This window comes from Thalassophryne amazonica, chromosome 19, assembly GCF_902500255.1.
Source record: "Thalassophryne amazonica chromosome 19, fThaAma1.1, whole genome shotgun sequence".
Lineage (NCBI taxonomy): Eukaryota > Metazoa > Chordata > Actinopteri > Batrachoidiformes > Batrachoididae > Thalassophryne > Thalassophryne amazonica.
In genome coordinates, this window is record NC_047121.1 from 4,196,680 (window position 1) to 4,213,595 (window position 16,916).

Genomic DNA, 16,916 nt, shown 5'->3' on the forward strand with positions numbered 1-16,916 from the left:
TCTGCCTGCCTGTCTGTTTGTTTTTTCTGTCTGCTGCTTGTCTGTTTTTCTGTCTGTCTGCTTGTCTGTTTGTTTTTCTGTCTACCTGCCTGTCTGTTTGTTTTTCTGTCTGTCTGTCTGTCTGCCTGCCTGTCTGTTTGTTTTTCTGTCTGCCTGCTTGTTTTTCTGTCTGTCTGCTTGTCTGTTGTTTTTCTGTCTGCCTGCCTGCCTGTTTGTTTTTCTGTCTGTCTGCTTGTCTGTTTTTTTCTGTCTGCCTGCCTGCCTGTTTGTTTTTCTGTCTGTCTGCTTGTCTGTCTGTTTTTCTGTCTGCCTGCTTGTCTGTTTGTTTTTCTGTCTGTCTGCTTGTCTGTTTGTTTTTCTGTCTGCCTGCTTGTCTGTTTGTTTTTCTGTCTGCCTGCCTGCCTGTTTTTCTGTCTGCCTGTTTGTTTTTCTGTCTGCCTGTCTGTTTGTTTTTCTGTCTGCCTGCTTGTCTGTTTGTTTTTCTGTCTGCCTGCCTGCCTGTTTGTTTTTCTGTCTGCCTGTTTGTTTTTCTGTCTGTCTGTTTGTTTTTCTGCCTGTCTGTTTGTTTTTCTGTCTGCCTGCTTGTCTGTTTGTTTTTCTGTCTGCCTGCCTGCCTGTTTGTTTTTCTGTCTGCCTGTTTGTTTTTCTGCCTGTCTGTCTGTTTTTCTGTCTGCCTGTTTGTTTTTCTGTCTGCCTGTCTGTTTGTTTTTCTGTCTGCCTGCTTGTCTGTTTGTTTTTCTGTCTGCCTGCCTGCCTGTTTGTTTTTCTGTCTGCCTGTTTGTTTTTCTGTCTGTCTGTTTGTTTTTCTGCCTGTCTTTTGTTTTTCTGTTCTGCCTGCTTGTCGTTGGTTTTTTCTGTCTGCCTGTTTTTTGTTCTTGTGCCTGTTTGTTTTTCTGTCTGCCTGTTTGTTTTTTCTGCCTGTCGTCTGTTTTTCTTGCCTGCCTGTTTGTTTTTCTTCCTGTCTGTTTGTTTTTCTGTCTGCCTGCTTGCCTGTTTGTTTTTTTTTCTGTCTGCCTGTTTGTTTTTTGTCTGTCTGTCTGCCTGTCGTTAGTTTTTCTGTGCTGCCTCTGTTTGTTTTCTGTCTGCCTGTCTGTTTGTTTTTCTGCCTACTTGTCTGTTTGTTTTTCTGTCTGCCTGTCTGTTTGTTTTTCTGCCTGTCTGTTTGTTTTTCTGCCTGCTTGTCTGTTTGTTTTTCTGTCTGTCTGCCTGTCTGTTTGTTTTTCTGTCTGCCTGTCTGTCTGTTTTTCTGCCTGTCTGTTTGTTTTTCTGCCTGCTTGTCTGTTTGTTTTTCTGTCTGCCTGCCTGCCTGTTTGTTTTTCTGTCTGTCTGTTTGTTTTTCTGCCTGTCTGTTTGTTTTTCTGTCTGCCTGCTTGTCTGTTTGTTTTTCTGTCTGCCTGCCTGCCTGTTTGTTTTTCTGTGTGCCTGTTTGTTTTTCTGTCTGCCTGTTTGTTTTTCTGCCTGTCTGTCTGTTTTTCTGCCTGTCTGTCTGTTTTTCTGCCTGCCTGTTTGTTTTTCTTCCTGTCTGTTTGTTTTTCTGTCTGCCTGCTTGCCTGTTTGTTTTTCTGTCTGCCTGTCTGTTTGTTTTTCTGCCTGCCTGTTTGTTTTTCTTCCTGTCTGTTTGTTTTTCTGTCTGCCTACTTGTCTGTTTGTTTTTCTGTCTGCCTGTCTGTTTGTTTTTCTGCCTGTCTGTTTGTTTTTCTGCCTGCTTGTCTGTTTGTTTTTCTGTCTGTCTGCCTGTCTGTTTGTTTTTCTGTCTGCCTGTCTGTCTGTTTTTCTGCCTGTCTGTTTGTTTTTCTGCCTGCTTGTCTGTTTGTTTTTCTGTCTGCCTGCCTGCATGTTTGTTTTTCTGTCTGCCTGTTTGTTTTTCTGCCTGTCTGTTTGTTTTTCTGCCTGCTTGTCTGTTTGTTTTTCTGTCTGCCTGCCTGCATGTTTGTTTTTCTGTCTGCCTGCCTGTCTGTTTGTGTTTCTGTCTGCCTGCTTGTCTGTTTGTTTTTCTGTCTGTCTGCTTGTCTGTTTGTTTTTCTGTCTGCCTGTTTGTTTTTCTGTCTGCCTGTCTGTTTATTTTTCTGCCTGTCTGTTTGTTTTTCTGTCTGCCTGTTTGTTTTTCTGTCTGCCTGTCTGTTTATTTTTCTGCCTGTCTGTTTGTTTTTCTGTCTGCCTGCCTGCCTGTTTGTTTTTCTGTCTGTCTGCCTGTCTGTTTGTTTTTCTGTCTGCCTGTTTGTTTGTTTTTCTGTCTGCCTGTCTGTTTGTTTTTCTGTCTGCCTGTTTGTTTTTCTGTCTGCCTGTCTGTTTATTTTTCTGCCTGTCTGTTTGTTTTTCTGTCTGCCTGCCTGTTTGTTTTTCTGTCTGCCTGTTTGTTTTTCTGTCTGCCTGTCTGTTTATTTTTCTGCCTGTCTGTTTGTTTTTCTGTCTGCCTGCCTGCCTGTTTGTTTTTCTGTCTGTCTGCCTGTCTGTTTGTTTTTCTGTCTGCCTGTCTGTTTATTTTTCTGCCTGTCTGTTTGTTTTTCTGTCTGCCTGCCTGCCTGTTTGTTTTCTGTCTGCCTGTTTGTTTTTCTGTCTGCCTGTCTGTTTATTTTTCTGCCTGTCTGTTTGTTTTTCTGTCTGCCTGCCTGTCTGCCTGCCTGCCTGTCTGTTTTTCTGCCTGTCTGTTTGTTTTTCTGCCTGTTTGTTTTTCTGTCTGCCTGCTTGTCTGTTTGTTTTTCTGTCTGCCTGCCTGCCTGTCTGTTTTTCTGCCTGTCTGTTTGTTTTTCTGCCTGTTTGTTTTTCTGTCTGCCTGCTTGTCTGTTTGTTTTTCTGTCTGCCTGTTTGTTTTTCTGTCTGTCTGTCTGTTTGTTTGTTTTTCTGTCTGCCTGTTTGTTTTTCTGTCTGTCTGTCTGCCTGCCTGTTTGTTTTTCTGTCTGCCTGATTGTCTGTCTGTTTTTCTGTCTGCCTGCTTGTCTGTCTGTTTTTCTGCCTGTCTGTTTGTTTTTCTGTCTGCCTGTTTTTCTGTCTGCCTGTTTGTTTTTCTGTCTGTCTGTCTGTTTGTTTGTTTGTTTGTGAGCAGTCTGGATCACACAGTTTTTCATATAATGTTAGGAAATTTAAGATTCATATCCTGATAGGCAAGAAATGATTCAATTTTCAAGGTCACAGGTCAAAGGTAAAAGTCAGGAAAAAAATTTTACCTTAAAAAATAGGGGTTTTTCCAAGTCAGGAAAAATCTTGGAAAATTGAAAAAGAAAAAAACCCTATTTTTAACAGTGAGCAAATTTTCAAAAATCCATAACTGTCAAAAAACTTCAAATCTCTTTCATATTTGAGAGCGTTATGTTGGATGGTTTCCTTTATCAGATGACAAAGTTCAATCTGGATCTAAGCCAGATTACAGATTTTGTGGCCATTTAAATTAAACATTGAAAACCCCATTTTATGTATATTTTGCATTATATCAATCAAAAGTGCCTTAATCACTCTCATATTTCTGTTCTGGATTTACCGACACCACCAAAACAGGATGGAGGTTCCAATTTTATGCCTGTTTGTCTTCCAGTTATCAGTCGGAAACCAAGTGCCAAAAACCAACAACAAATTGTGCACAACAGAGAAAACCAATGTTCTGTAAACTTTTTCTGAAAAAAAAAAGAAAAAAAAAAATTCAGAAACCAAAAAAGTTGGAAAAAAAAAACCCTGACAACACCACAAAAAACTTTGGTTCAAGTACATGAATGAAATACATCCTCCTGACATTTGATCAGATCTAATTTAGTTTATGAAAACTCACTTCTAACAGGACTTTGACCATGAAAATTTTTTCCAAGGTAAAATTATGTGGAATTGGAAACTAGTGTTGGCGGAGGTTTGAGCACTATGTGTGCAGTGCTCTAGTTGTATATGTGGTCCTGTGCTAGACTGGTGGCTTGTCCAGATTGTAACTGCCTATGACTCCTGGAAAAGGCACCAGCAACCCCCCACCCCCCAATGACCTTTGATTGGAGGAAGCGGGTGTAGAAAATATGTGTGTGTTTATATATATACGTATGTATAATGATGCAAACTTTAAGCTTATGTTGATAAATGGCAGAGTCATCAAACAACTCCCAAGCAGCCAAGAAATGCAGCATGACAGAGTGTAATGTTAGAAGATGGTGAGCCCAAAAGGATCATGTTAAAAATACTAAGTCAGAAAAGCTTATTGCAATCCAAAACAAAGACTGAAAGACACATGTGTTAATGTGCTTTTATGAGCACTGATTTCAAATCAAAGCATTTTCTTCATAAAAAAAAAGAGATTTTTTTCTGAAAATATGTCTTGAAAAAGTGTGTGTGTCTGTGTGTGTGTGTGTGTGTGTGTGTGTGGGGGGGGGGGGGGGTGTTTATAATCAGGGCTGGAGCAGTAGAGTGATGTGATTTTACCGTCATCCAGCGTTTCACGTGAATTCAAAGGCAGATGATGGCGAACTGAGCACTTTACTGCCTTTATGTGATTACTGGAGAAATGTTGACCTTTTCCCTTCTGACTCATACAAGTTTCCTCACTTGTGTCCACAAGGGAGACTTCAGAACACGGAGTTCAAAGGAAACAGGCTTTTAAAACTTCTTTAGTCACATTGGTTTGCCGAGCAGCGTGAATAAGTACACGGAGGCTGTGACTTGTGCCTTTGAGACGGACCATAAAGAGGCCAGCCGGCAAACCCATCTGGCTGCTCCCGCGCTCGAGTCATCACTCGGCCTTTCTGCCATCTCATGAAAAGCAAAAGCCATGCAGAGCCCATATGTTTAACTTGGACAAACACAATCAGCTCATAATTCTGAGCAAGTAAAAGTCAGTAAAGTAGAATCAGCCCGTCTGTCTCTGTTGACTTTGTATATTGTCTCTGACACTGTTGGACGTCCTTATGGACAATGTTTCCGCTTGTTTCCTTCCCTCTCTAACTAAATCACTCGTTCATCCTTTCATAATCACACACTGCGTTTGTACTGCTGGATAAATTACCTGTGGATGAACTGGTTTTCCTCCAGGTACTGGCAGCCTTTAGCGATGTCTCTGGCCACGTTCAGAAGGTCCACCATGCTCAGACTGGACGGCTGCTCCTGAACGCACACAGAGACACAGAATGGGACTCGCTGAGAGACTAGAGAGAGGCTCAGTGTGACCTCACTCAGTACATTAGAGGCTACACAAGTCAAATGGTTCCATATGTTCACGTTTACATGATCTGAATGTGGATAATAAGATATTTGTGGGGCAGCAAAGTCAGTCTTGAAAACTTGACTTAGTGGTTTGCACTGTTGCCTCACTGCAAGAAGGGCATGGGCTTGATTCCCACCTGTGTGTGGAGTTTGCGTGTTCTCCCGGTGTTTGTGTGGGTTCCCTCCACAGACATGCAGGTTAGATGGACTGGAAACTTTAAATTGTCTGTAGGTGTGAATGCATTTGTTTGTCTGTATGTGACCCTGTGACAGACTGGCATCCTGTCCGGGGTGTAACCCGCCTCACACCCTGTGACTGCTGGCATAGGCTCCAGACCCACGCAACCCTTCATTGGAGTAAGCAAGTATGGAAAATGGATGGAAGATATTTTTGTTTATTTTATCCAGATCTGATTTTGTTTTTAACTTAAAGTTGTCTTGACTGTTCTGACAGTGGCGACATCACCACCCAATAAATATACTCAGATTGTACGACAGCTAACAGCAGCGTGTACGCGTGTCTGATGGTCACTAACTGTAACAATTCTTTCTGGATTCCAAAGATGTGGTTGTGATCTATGGTTCTGGGTTGGCATGACCCCCCCTTCCTCCCCAGAAAATTAAAAAACTCTATAGCCTTCTTCCTGCATTCTGGGACAATAAATACAGACTCTCGAGTCATCATTATTAATGCAAATTTTTGGTTTTAAACACTCACAATCTTGTAGTTGTTGTTCATTTGGCTGATCCCAGTTTTGTTCGGGGTTGCCACAGCGGATACAACCAGATCTGCATTGGTAATTGGCACAAGTTTTACGCCGGATGCCCTTCCTGACGCAACTCCAGTGTTACCTGGAGAAACACACACAGCTGCTGGTGTTCCAAAGAGGTCTCCCATCCAAGTACTAACCAGATCCTGCTGTGCTTAGCTTCTGAGATCTGATGGGATCAGACTGACACAGAGCAGATCGGCTGCTACTCAAAATCTTGTAGTCATTGTTTTTAATACACATTTTTGGTTTTAAACAATTAAAAACTTATAGTTACTGTTTTGATGCACATTTTTGATTTTAAACACTGAAAATCTTACTGTTATCATTTTTAATACAGATTTTTGGTTTTAAACAACATCTTATGATTATCATTTTTAATGCACATTTTTAGTGTTAAACAGTGGAAGTCTTATAGTCATTGTTTTTAATGCACATTTTTTTAAAATTTTAAACACTCAAAATCTTATAGTCATTTTAATGCATGTTTTTGCTTTTAAACAATTAATATCTTACCATTATCATTTTTGATGCACATTTTTTATTTTAAACACTGAAAATCTTACCGTTATCGGTTTTAATACACATTTTTGGTTTTAAACAATTAAAAAGTTATAGTCATTGTTTGGATGCACATTTTTGATTTTAAACACTGAAAATCTTACTGTTATCATTTTTAATACAGATTTTTGGTTTCAAACGACATCTTATGATTATCATTTTTAATGCACATTTTTAGTGTTCAACAGTGGAAGTCTTATATAGTCATTGTTTTTAATGCACATTTTAAAAAAAATTTTAAACACTCAAAATCTTATAGTCATTTTAATGCACGTTTTTGCTTTTAAACAATTAATATCTTACCATTATCATTTTTAATGTACATTTTTTATTTAAAACACTGAAAATCTTACTGTTATCGGTTTTAATACACATTTTTGGTTTTAAACAATTAAAAACTTATAGTTACTGTTTTGATGCACATTTTTGATTTTAAACACTGAAAATCTTACTGTTATCATTTTTAATACAGATTTTTGGTTTTAAACAACATCTTATGATTATCATTTTTAATGCACATTTTTAGTGTTAAACAGTGGAAGTCTTATAGTCATTGTTTTTAATGCACTTTTTTTTTATTTTAAACACTCAAAATCTTATAGTCATCATTTTTAATGCATGTTTTTGGTTTTAAACAATTAATATATTACCATTATCATTTTTTATGCACATTTTTTATTTTAAACATTCAAAATCTTATAGTCATCGTTTTTAATGATTTGATTTTAAGTCCTGGAAACCTAATTCTGGACATAGCAATGTTCATCAATCAGCCATTGTTTATACAAGACCTTTCCCATATTTTATCACACCTTTGATCAGTGGCTCAAGGAAGAGTAGTGTGTGTGTGTGTGTGTGTGTGTGTGTGTGTGTGGGGGGGGGGGGGGGGGTGATGTGTGAAAACCTCTCTAGATCCACCACTGCACCTGGCTGTCAAGTGAAAGCTCCTGGTGAATAATGTAACAGCATGCGGTTGCTGTTTTTTTTCCACATACATTTCAATCAATTTTTTTTTATATAGCGCCAAATCACAACAAACAGTTGCCCCAAGGCGCTTTATATTGTAAGGCAAAGCCATACAATAATTATGTAAAACCCCAACGGTCAAAACGACCCCCTGTGAGCAAGCACTTGGCTACAGTGGGAAGGAAAAACTCCCTTTTAACAGGAAGAAACCTCCAGCAGAACCAGGCTCAGGGAGGGGCAGTCTTCTGCTGGGACTGGTTGGGGCTGAGGGAGAGAACCAGGAAAAAGACATGCTGTGGAGGGGAGCAGAGATCAATCACTAATGATTAAATGCAGAGTGGTGCATACAGAGCAAAAAGAGAAAGAAACAGTGCATCATGGGAACCCCCCAGCAGTCTACGTCTATAGCAGCATAACTAAGGGATGGTTCAGGGTCACCTGATCCAGCCCTAACTATAAGCTTTAGCAAAAAGGAAAGTTTTAAGCCTAATCTTAAAAGTAGAGAGGGTGTCTGTCTCCCTGATCTGAATTGGGAGCTGGTTCCACAGGAGAGGAGCCTGAAAGCTGAAGGCTCTGCCTCCCATTCTACTCTTACAAACCCTAGGAACTACAAGTAAGCCTGCAGTCTGAGAGCGAAGCGCTCTATTGGGGTGATATGGTACTATGAGGTCCCTAAGATAAGATGGGACCTGATTATTCAAAACCTTATAAGTAAGAAGAAGAATTTTAAATTCTATTCTAGAATTAACAGGAAGCCAATGAAGAGAGGCCAATATGGGTGAGATATGCTCTCTCCTTCTAGTTAGATCATACATTTGGAATTAAATGATATCGATGACATCCAGTTTGGTTGAGTGCAGTGGAATAAGTCAATCTGTTGAGCTGCTGCAGGACCGACAGTCAAGTGCACATTAAAATACTCCATTTATTGATCAGCTTTACATTTTCCATCACTTATCAGGCAACGTGAGTGTCACACAGCGTGTTTGGGGGCCAATTTCAAGGTAATTTATCTCGATCACTGTATTTTAGCAGATTCGGTCAAAGTCATCAAGTATTCATATTTCACAATTATTTCACTAACAATGAGGCCATCAGTGACTAATCGCGAAGGTGGTTAACTAGCATGGAAGCTAGCACTGCTGCGTAACTTCAGAGGCTCACCAAGCCAGCTAGCATCGCTCACAAACACGTGTGCCGACTGTTAATGTGTACATCAGCTCCATTTACGTTGTTAAAGTTATTTATTGTACTAAATAATTGAACTTTTCAGTACTAACCCGCTTCATATTAGAGCTGAATTCCTGCTTTTAATACATTTCTTGTGACCACAGCCTTTGTTTGGATGGACAGATGTTCTGCTCCTCGGTCACACCGGGGAGCTCCTTCCCGGGGATCCTCAGGGGTTCCTGGACCAGATGGGATGCTGCACATAATTGCTCCATCATGCTGGGTTTACCCAGAGGTCCACACTGAGCTGGACGTGTCCGAGGGACGTCAAATGACTTAGAAGAAATCTCATTTCAGCCAGCTGTATCCACCAACTAATTCTTCCGGTCACCACCCAGAGTTTGTGAGCAGAGTTGAAGGTTGGATCGTAAATCGTCTGGTAAATTGAGAACCTGACCTTCAGGCCCGACTCCTGCTTTACCGATACACTCTATACGCAGCAACGCCGAGAAGAATGCTGACACCGACCAAATCCATTTGTTCATCTCACGCACCATTTTGTCCTTGTTCATGAACAGAAGTCATTTCAGAAAGTGATCTACGACACTGCACTGCTCCGTTTCACCTGTTTATTCCCAAGGAAAAGTACAGCATTCTGCAGAAGTCCTAACGACACTCCTGTTTCTCTACATTTGTACTTTTCTTCATTAGTATCTTAAAAATGACCAAATGCGACATTCACAACTACACATTTTCATAAAACAGATCATTTTTGCTCATTCTGGTAAAGAAAGCAGCATATTAAAGAAAGTGAGAGGATGTTTATAGGTTTACAGCCCAGTGCCTAATTCAACAACAATCAATAAGTAATGATTTGATGCTACTGTAAATTGATTATTATTATTTTGCAGCATCTTTAATTTCTGAGGAAAGTTTGTGTGTGTGTGTGTGTGTGTGTGTGTGTGTAAAATCATGCAGAATATGCAGCGTGACTCACCAGTCGGGGTCGAGTCTCTCTCAGGAAAGACTTGAGGTCTCCTCCAGCCATCAGCTCCAGCAGGATGAACCTGGGCATGGCCTGCAGACTGACTCCGACACAGCGCACGATGTTCTGATGGCTGAACTTGCTGTACCACACAGACACACAGCAGGTGCCGGTTTAACTTGTGTTTTTGTCATTGCACATGGTGACGGTGCAGCGCGGTGTCACCACCTCTTACCTGATGATTAGAGCTTCCATCAGGAAGTCCAGTTCATCCTGTTCAGAACACACCTCAGGAAGCGTCTATTTACAGATCAAAACATACAAATTATGAAATCATGCAGTGGAAATACACATGTTTTAAAGTAGTACTGAATATATAGTCGTGAAGAACTGATGTACTGTCCACAAAAAGAGATTTCTGGAGATTTATACATCCTGTACTTCACTAAAAATTGTGTGTAATTAGTTTAGAAGTTCTTTTTGACAGGTGAAGGTGTTTTCTTTTTTTCTGTCTGGTGCTCCGATGAGAACCATTTGGTTCAACTTAGTACTCACTCTAGAATATGTACTGTGATATAGATAGCAGGATGCACTGTGGTGTCAGAGGTGATCTGATGCAGGTTGAGTCATCTGCGATCACATATAGACTCAAATATGACGTGAACTTTTGTATTTTTATTGTTCATGAATGACCTTTCATGTAGTGTTCAAAACAGAAGTGTTTCACATGCTTCAAGGTAGCTGTCACTAATTTGCAGTAGTGATGAAAACTTTTCTCCTCAGCCACACTTACCAACACTTCGGTTTATTTTCCTATTCTGTTGCATATTTTGACCTGTGTTATAATGTTGTCCTTTTCATGTGGAGTCTGGAACAATGTTCAAAATAGGGGTTATTCAAACGTTTTGGACATTTTGAAACATTGTTTCAAGTTAGTCATCATTAATTTGTAGTACAGACAAAATGTTCTGGCATCATCTCCAGCCACACATTCTACCTCTTCTTTAATTCTTGCTCTGCTTTACTATTTTATTTTATTTTATTTTTACAGGAAAATTGTTGCAGCAGACAGACTGTATGTGATCAGTACCACAGCTGTTCATAATTTCCCATCATCCAACCAGCATCCAGTAATCAGAGCAGCTGACAGACGTCTCTGTAGGATATGAAACAGACATACAAAACGTTGCTTTTGGAATTGATCATTTTTGACGTCCAAACAAACACCAATAAACCTGGATAATTGTTTTTTTTATGTTGCGCAGGAAGGTTAAATTTCCACTGAGGTGCTGCTGATTTGACGTCACTTACTTCTGTTCCCATCAATGTGGGCGAATGTCTGTTTTAATAAAACAGATTCAAGCTTCAGTTTTTGTCTTCCACTGCAATCAGGTCATTGTGAATTAGAAAAACTGGGCTGTGCAAATGTGAACATTACTAACTGTGCACTGAGTCTTCCTGTCTGCAACACGGTACATTAAAAAAGAAAGTTCAGTAATAACTTTCATAATGCTGTGCTCAGATTTAAGATATCACTGCACATTTTAGTGAGAATAAATCTGAAAACCTTCAGCATGGGTTAGTCGTGGTGTGTGTTTTTTCATTGTGTCATATTGGGACACACTGAGGTGCAGGAGTGTGCACACGCACACAGGAATTTGAGCTGCTGAGAGGTGAAGTTGACTAGTCCACAATATCTAAATTTTGAGATAATGGTATTGCAATATTCACAGTACTACACTGTGAGCACAGTTATGAGGCAAGTAAGTATTCTGACCTTATCACCATTTCTATGCATATTTTCCAACTTCAAACCTGAATACTTATTAGGTTTAAGCACTATCAGGTGATATGTATTTGTGTAATGAAGGAGGGCGTGGCCTAAAGTGATTAAAAACCTTTTCCAAGACGGGCATAATCATTAGGAAACTTCTTTATCTCAGGAAAAATGGGCAAAAAAAAAAGAAAAAAGAAAAAAGAGAGAGATTTAAAAGACTGTAAAAAGTGAAACATGCCTTTCAGAGGGATGCAGCACGCTTAAAACAAAGTATTGAGGTGGGATCATCGAACAATCAAACACTTTGCTGCAAATAACAGGGTCACAAGAAAAGTGTGGAAAAGAAAAGATGCAACTTACTGCAAAAGACTTGAACTAAATGTGACCATTCTCATCATTATCCTGCAGTTCCACCATGTTCCAGAGTTGCAGACTATCTGGAGAGTCCAGAGGTCCAAGGTGTTCAGTGCTCAGAGACATGGCCAAGAAAAGGACGACTCACTGGACAACACTCACATGGTGAAAGGTCAAGACTGAGCCAGAAAATATCTGAGGCCAGAGGAATTTTATTTTTTGGTTTATGGATTTTTCTGGGACTTGAGCCAGGTCCGGTTAGAAAAAAAACAAACAAAACAAACAACAACAACAAAAAACAACAAAAAAACCATGGCTTGAAGGGTCGGTCGCTAAAACAGTAATAATAATAATATGAATAATACTAATATCTATTAAAAATGCATTTATTTATTAATAATATTAGCACATGTTAATCTAACTTATTAACTTAATTTCAAAAAGCCTAATTCATTCAGGTGTTACCAATTGACACAATTCAATTAAGTTGGTTCTTTTTTTTCGCTGCTGTTATTAAGGACGAGCTGGTTGGACATGTTCAGGTTGAAGATGGACACAAAACCAACTTCCAAACCGACTGCCAATTTTTAGATGATACTTTCTTCAAGCTGTGGAACAGGAAAAAGTCTGCACCATTCCAGAAGACTAAGAGTCCATCACATGGACCCAAGGACCCCACTGTTTGGTGAGCCGGCAAAGGCCTCAGAGAAGACAGAATATGTGAGTATATTCATTACTGCTTTTTCTACCCACTTTCTCCAATCCAGGGTGACGGGGGAGCTGGAGCGTATCCCAGCAGTCACAGGGCAAGAGGCGGGGTTACACCCTGGACTGGATGCCAGTCTGTGACACGGCCAGAAAATAACTGTGGCAGGTCAATGACTGATTACTCCTTGAAAATGTAACTTTGTTACTTTACTGATTACTCAGTTTTAAAAGTAACTAAGATAGATTACTAGTTAATTTATTAGTTACTTTCAGCAGCTGCTGAGAACATTTTTCTAACATTTAAATTCCTTATAAACATTTTAGTTGAAATTATTATTATTATAATTATAAGTAGTAGTAGTGTGAAAAAATGTTATCAAAAGTGGACCTTTAACCTAGGGGTGTAGTGGGGGGGGGGGGGGGGGGGGCGTCTGGATTCACCACTGGTTTGCCATCTGAGGATTAAGAATGGATAATGTGTATTTATCAATCAATCAATCAATCAATTTTTTTATATAGCGCCAAATCACAACAAACAGTTGCCCCAAGGCGCTATTTATGCAGAAAGCTTGACCAGATTTTAACATGGGGGGATCTTTGGTAGGCAACTTGGTTTTGGAGCCAGCCTCAAGTGGTCATTCAAGGAACTGCATGCTTTGGCACTTCCACATTGGCTTCATTTTTCAGGACTGGAAGTTGGGGTTTGACTTCATGGTTGACTCATGATACATGAGTCCTGGTTGACCACTGACACTGAATATGTGCCGTCTGGGTGAGATGCACCTTGACTGCGACCTGCAGTGGACTCTGTTCACCGGGTATCCCCACCGCCAGCCCTTCATACACTTCACCGAATGCACCGTGGCCCAAACCTCTGCACACACAAACACATTCATTGTTTACATTTTTTTTTATTTTATTTCAGGCGTTAATCTGAGATGCTTCCATTGTGTGACTTGCATGAACAACAACAAAGTTTGAGCTGAACGTCCTTGTGTTGACTTCAGATTAAGACAGTAAGAAGATTTATCTCCAGAGAGTCCACAGAAAACAGATTTCCTCTGGTATGTTTTGAAAATATCCATAAGGCGCTCACATGAAATCAATTTATTTGGTAAATGAATTAGAATCAGAGGAAAAAAAAAAACATGTTTTTTTTTTTTTAATGGCAACATACTAGAGATGCTGATAAATAGTCCAGCTGGTAAATCCATCTGGTCAGCACATTTGTGAGATCATGATGCTCATATTTCAGCAATGATGAACAACAAGATGCATTAAAATATGGGTGAATGTGAGGCATCATTGTAAAGCACTTTGAAGCTCTGTACAAAACAGAAAGGTGCTTCAGAAATGCAGTCTGTGATGAATTTACAATACGACTCTCCCTGGACAGGACGCCACTCCATCAGAGGGTACGTCCTGAGCTAGGCTGGTACCCATTTACAGCTGGGTGGCCTGAGACAATGCAGTCCGAGGACACAGACAAGTAGCATGAGTGGGAATCAAACCCAGGTCTACATATCGGCAGCCCAGCTTCATTCTTTGACCTGTTCTCCATGAGACTCGAGAGCTACAATAAAGTCTGAGATTGTTGCTCACCATCTCCACAGAAAAGCTGTGTTTGGTGACTTTCCTGTTATTTCTTTGACTTTGTGGTAATCCAACAGTGACTTTTGGTAACTAAAATGAAGCTTGAATGAGGAGACCTTCCAGCTAGAATAGCATCAGCTGTCTAAAAAGAGCCAACTCACAACTTAAGTCTCATATCAAAGATAAGGTCTTTAAAGCAGATGGCCACCCTCACCGAGTCTGACCTGCTGCAGGTGTCTTCCTGTGTAAAGGAAATGTTTTCTGTGTACCAATGTGCTTTTTGGATGGGTAAGTAATAAGAATATCTGTTTTTGGCCTTGTGCTCAGGGCTGCTGGCCGTCACTCGAACCTTTTCCAGCACTTGCCTGGTGAGGGAGATGTTGCGTCGCGGCACTTCCTTCAGGTCGCTAACGGAGGCCGTCTTGCCGGCGAAGGAGTAGTTGGGGTTGTAGTCGGTCATGATGGTGGAGGCGCGCAGTTTACTGAGCTTGCAGTCGGGACTCTGCAGCTCCAGCTGGATGGACTGCAGCTCCGTGTGCTTACGTCTGTACACTGGACAGATGGAATGAAAGAACACTGTTATTCATGTGTGTTTCATGAACAGCGGTAAAAATGACACGTCCATCCTGGAATAAACGTGTTACAATTTAAAGGTGGATCTGGATACAAGGTTTGAGCTGGGGAGCATTATTTTATTATTATCATTGAAAATCTTTTCATTTTATGATTCTCATTTCATGCAACATCAGCATAAAGGGCTTTCTTGAATGAATGAATGAATGAATGAATGAATTTATTCAGCACACACACATACTTAACAAAAAAATCTCGTAAAACAAAAACATAAAACACGTAAGCAAACCAGTTTTGTGCAGCCGAAAGGGTGTAGGCAGAAGCAAAAGCTTATAAAGACCCGCCCTTTTACTGTTAAAAATAAAATGTGACATTTCAGCCACAGTTTGCCAGAAGGCACATGGAAGAGTCGAGCCTCGATGTGATCCGTCTCCTTGTGTGAGCCGTCTCCGGTCCACTCCACCGTGAAGCTGTGGAACTAGTGAGGTTCACAGTTTCTCCAATCACAGCCACAGAAACCTACAAATCCTCCACAGTTGTCTGGGTGTCTTGGTGGCTTCCCTCACTCATCTTCTTTTTCTTGCAGTCACTCAGTTTTTGAGAACTGACTCCAGACAGATTTACCGCAGAGCACCATTCTGTTTGTATTTGTCAGTGAACGATATAAAAGAAGTCGAAGACATTCAGTGAAGTGTAAATGTTCACGCTGACTTGTCTGAAGAAAACTGGCTGTAAAAGTGATGATTTGTATTAAACACAGTTGTTATATTTAGTTTTTCCAGTTATTTATGGACTATGAAGATGGCTGTGATTCCTGAATGGTTGATTTTTTAATTATTATTATTTTTTGTTAAACCACTCGAGTTAAAGCTCAGTGTGAACACCACACACACATCTTGATTGTTGGTTTGTTTTCACCTCCATGTTGGTGGAGCACAGAAAAAAAAAACTACAAAAATGTCTCACTGTGTAGTTACTTACACTGCATGACCTAATTTACTCAGATATTTTATTCGTAAAAAACATATTGAAATATAATATAAGTAGTTTGAATATCAATCAATCAATCAATCAATTTTTTTATATAGCGCCAAATCACAACAAACAGTTGCCCCAAGGCGCTTTATATTTTAAGGCAAGGCCATACAATAATTATGTAAAACCCCAACGGTCAAAACGACCCCCTGTGAGCAAGCACATGGCGACAGTGGGAAGGAAAAACTCCCTTTTAACAGGAAGAAACCTCCAGCAGAACCAGGCTCAGGGAGGGGCAGTCTTCTGCTGGGACTGGTTGGGGCTGAGGGAGAGAACCAGGAAAAAGACATGCTGTGGAGGGGAGCAGACATCGATCACTAATGATTAAATGCAGAGTGGTGCATACAGAGCAAAAAGAGAAAGAAACAGTGCATCATGGGAACCCCCCCAGCAGTCTACGTCTATAGCAGCATAACTAAGGGATGGTTCAGGGTCACCTGATCCAGCCCTAACTATAAGCTTTAGCAAAAAGGAAAGTTTTAAGCCTAATCTTAAAAGTAGAGAGGGTGTCTGTCTCCCTGATCTGAATTGGGAGCTGGTTCCACAGGAGAGGAGCCTGAAAGCTGAAGGCTCTGCCTCCCATTCTACTCTTACAAACCCTAGGAACTACAAGTAAGCCTGCAGTCTGAGAGCGAAGCGCTCTATTGGGGTGATATGGTACTATGAGGTCCCTAAGATAAGATGGGACCTGATTATTCAAAACCTTATAAGTAAGAAGAAGAATTTTAAATTCTATTCTAGAATTAACAGGAAGCCAATGAAGAGAGGCCAATATGGGTGAGATATGCTCTCTCCTTCTAGTCCCCGTCAGTACTCTAGCTGCAGCATTTTGAATTAACTGAAGGCTTTTTAGGGAACTTTTAGGACAACCTGATAATAATGAATTACAATAGTCCAGCCTAGAGGAAATAAATGCATGAATTAGTTTTTCAGCATCACTCTGAGACAAGACCTTTCTGATTTTAGAGATATTGCGTAAATGCAAAAAAGCAGTCCTACATATTTGTTTAATATGCGCTTTGAATGACATATCCTGATCAAAAATGACTCCAAGATTTCTCACAGTATTACTAGAGGTCAGGGTAATGCCATCCAGAGTAAGGATCTGGTTAGACACCATGTTACTAAGATTTGTGGGGCTAAGTACAATAACTTCAGTTTTATCTGAGTTTAAAAGCAGGAAATTAGAGGTCATCCATGTCTTTATGTCTGTAAGACAATCCTGCAGTTTAGCTAATTGGTGTGTGTCCTCTGG

General features: G+C 40.2%; 1 protein-coding gene across 1 annotated transcript in view; it reads right to left on the reverse strand.

Moving 5' to 3' along the window:
• Positions 1-16,916, reverse strand: part of alk (ALK receptor tyrosine kinase) — a 1,475,036-nt gene that overhangs the window by 96,094 nt on the left and 1,362,026 nt on the right. The window contains 5 exon segments of the mRNA XM_034159972.1: positions 4,973-5,070; positions 9,634-9,763; positions 9,857-9,921; positions 13,244-13,334; positions 14,419-14,605. Coding sequence (XP_034015863.1) covers positions 4,973-5,070; positions 9,634-9,763; positions 9,857-9,921; positions 13,244-13,334; positions 14,419-14,605 — 571 coding nt within the window.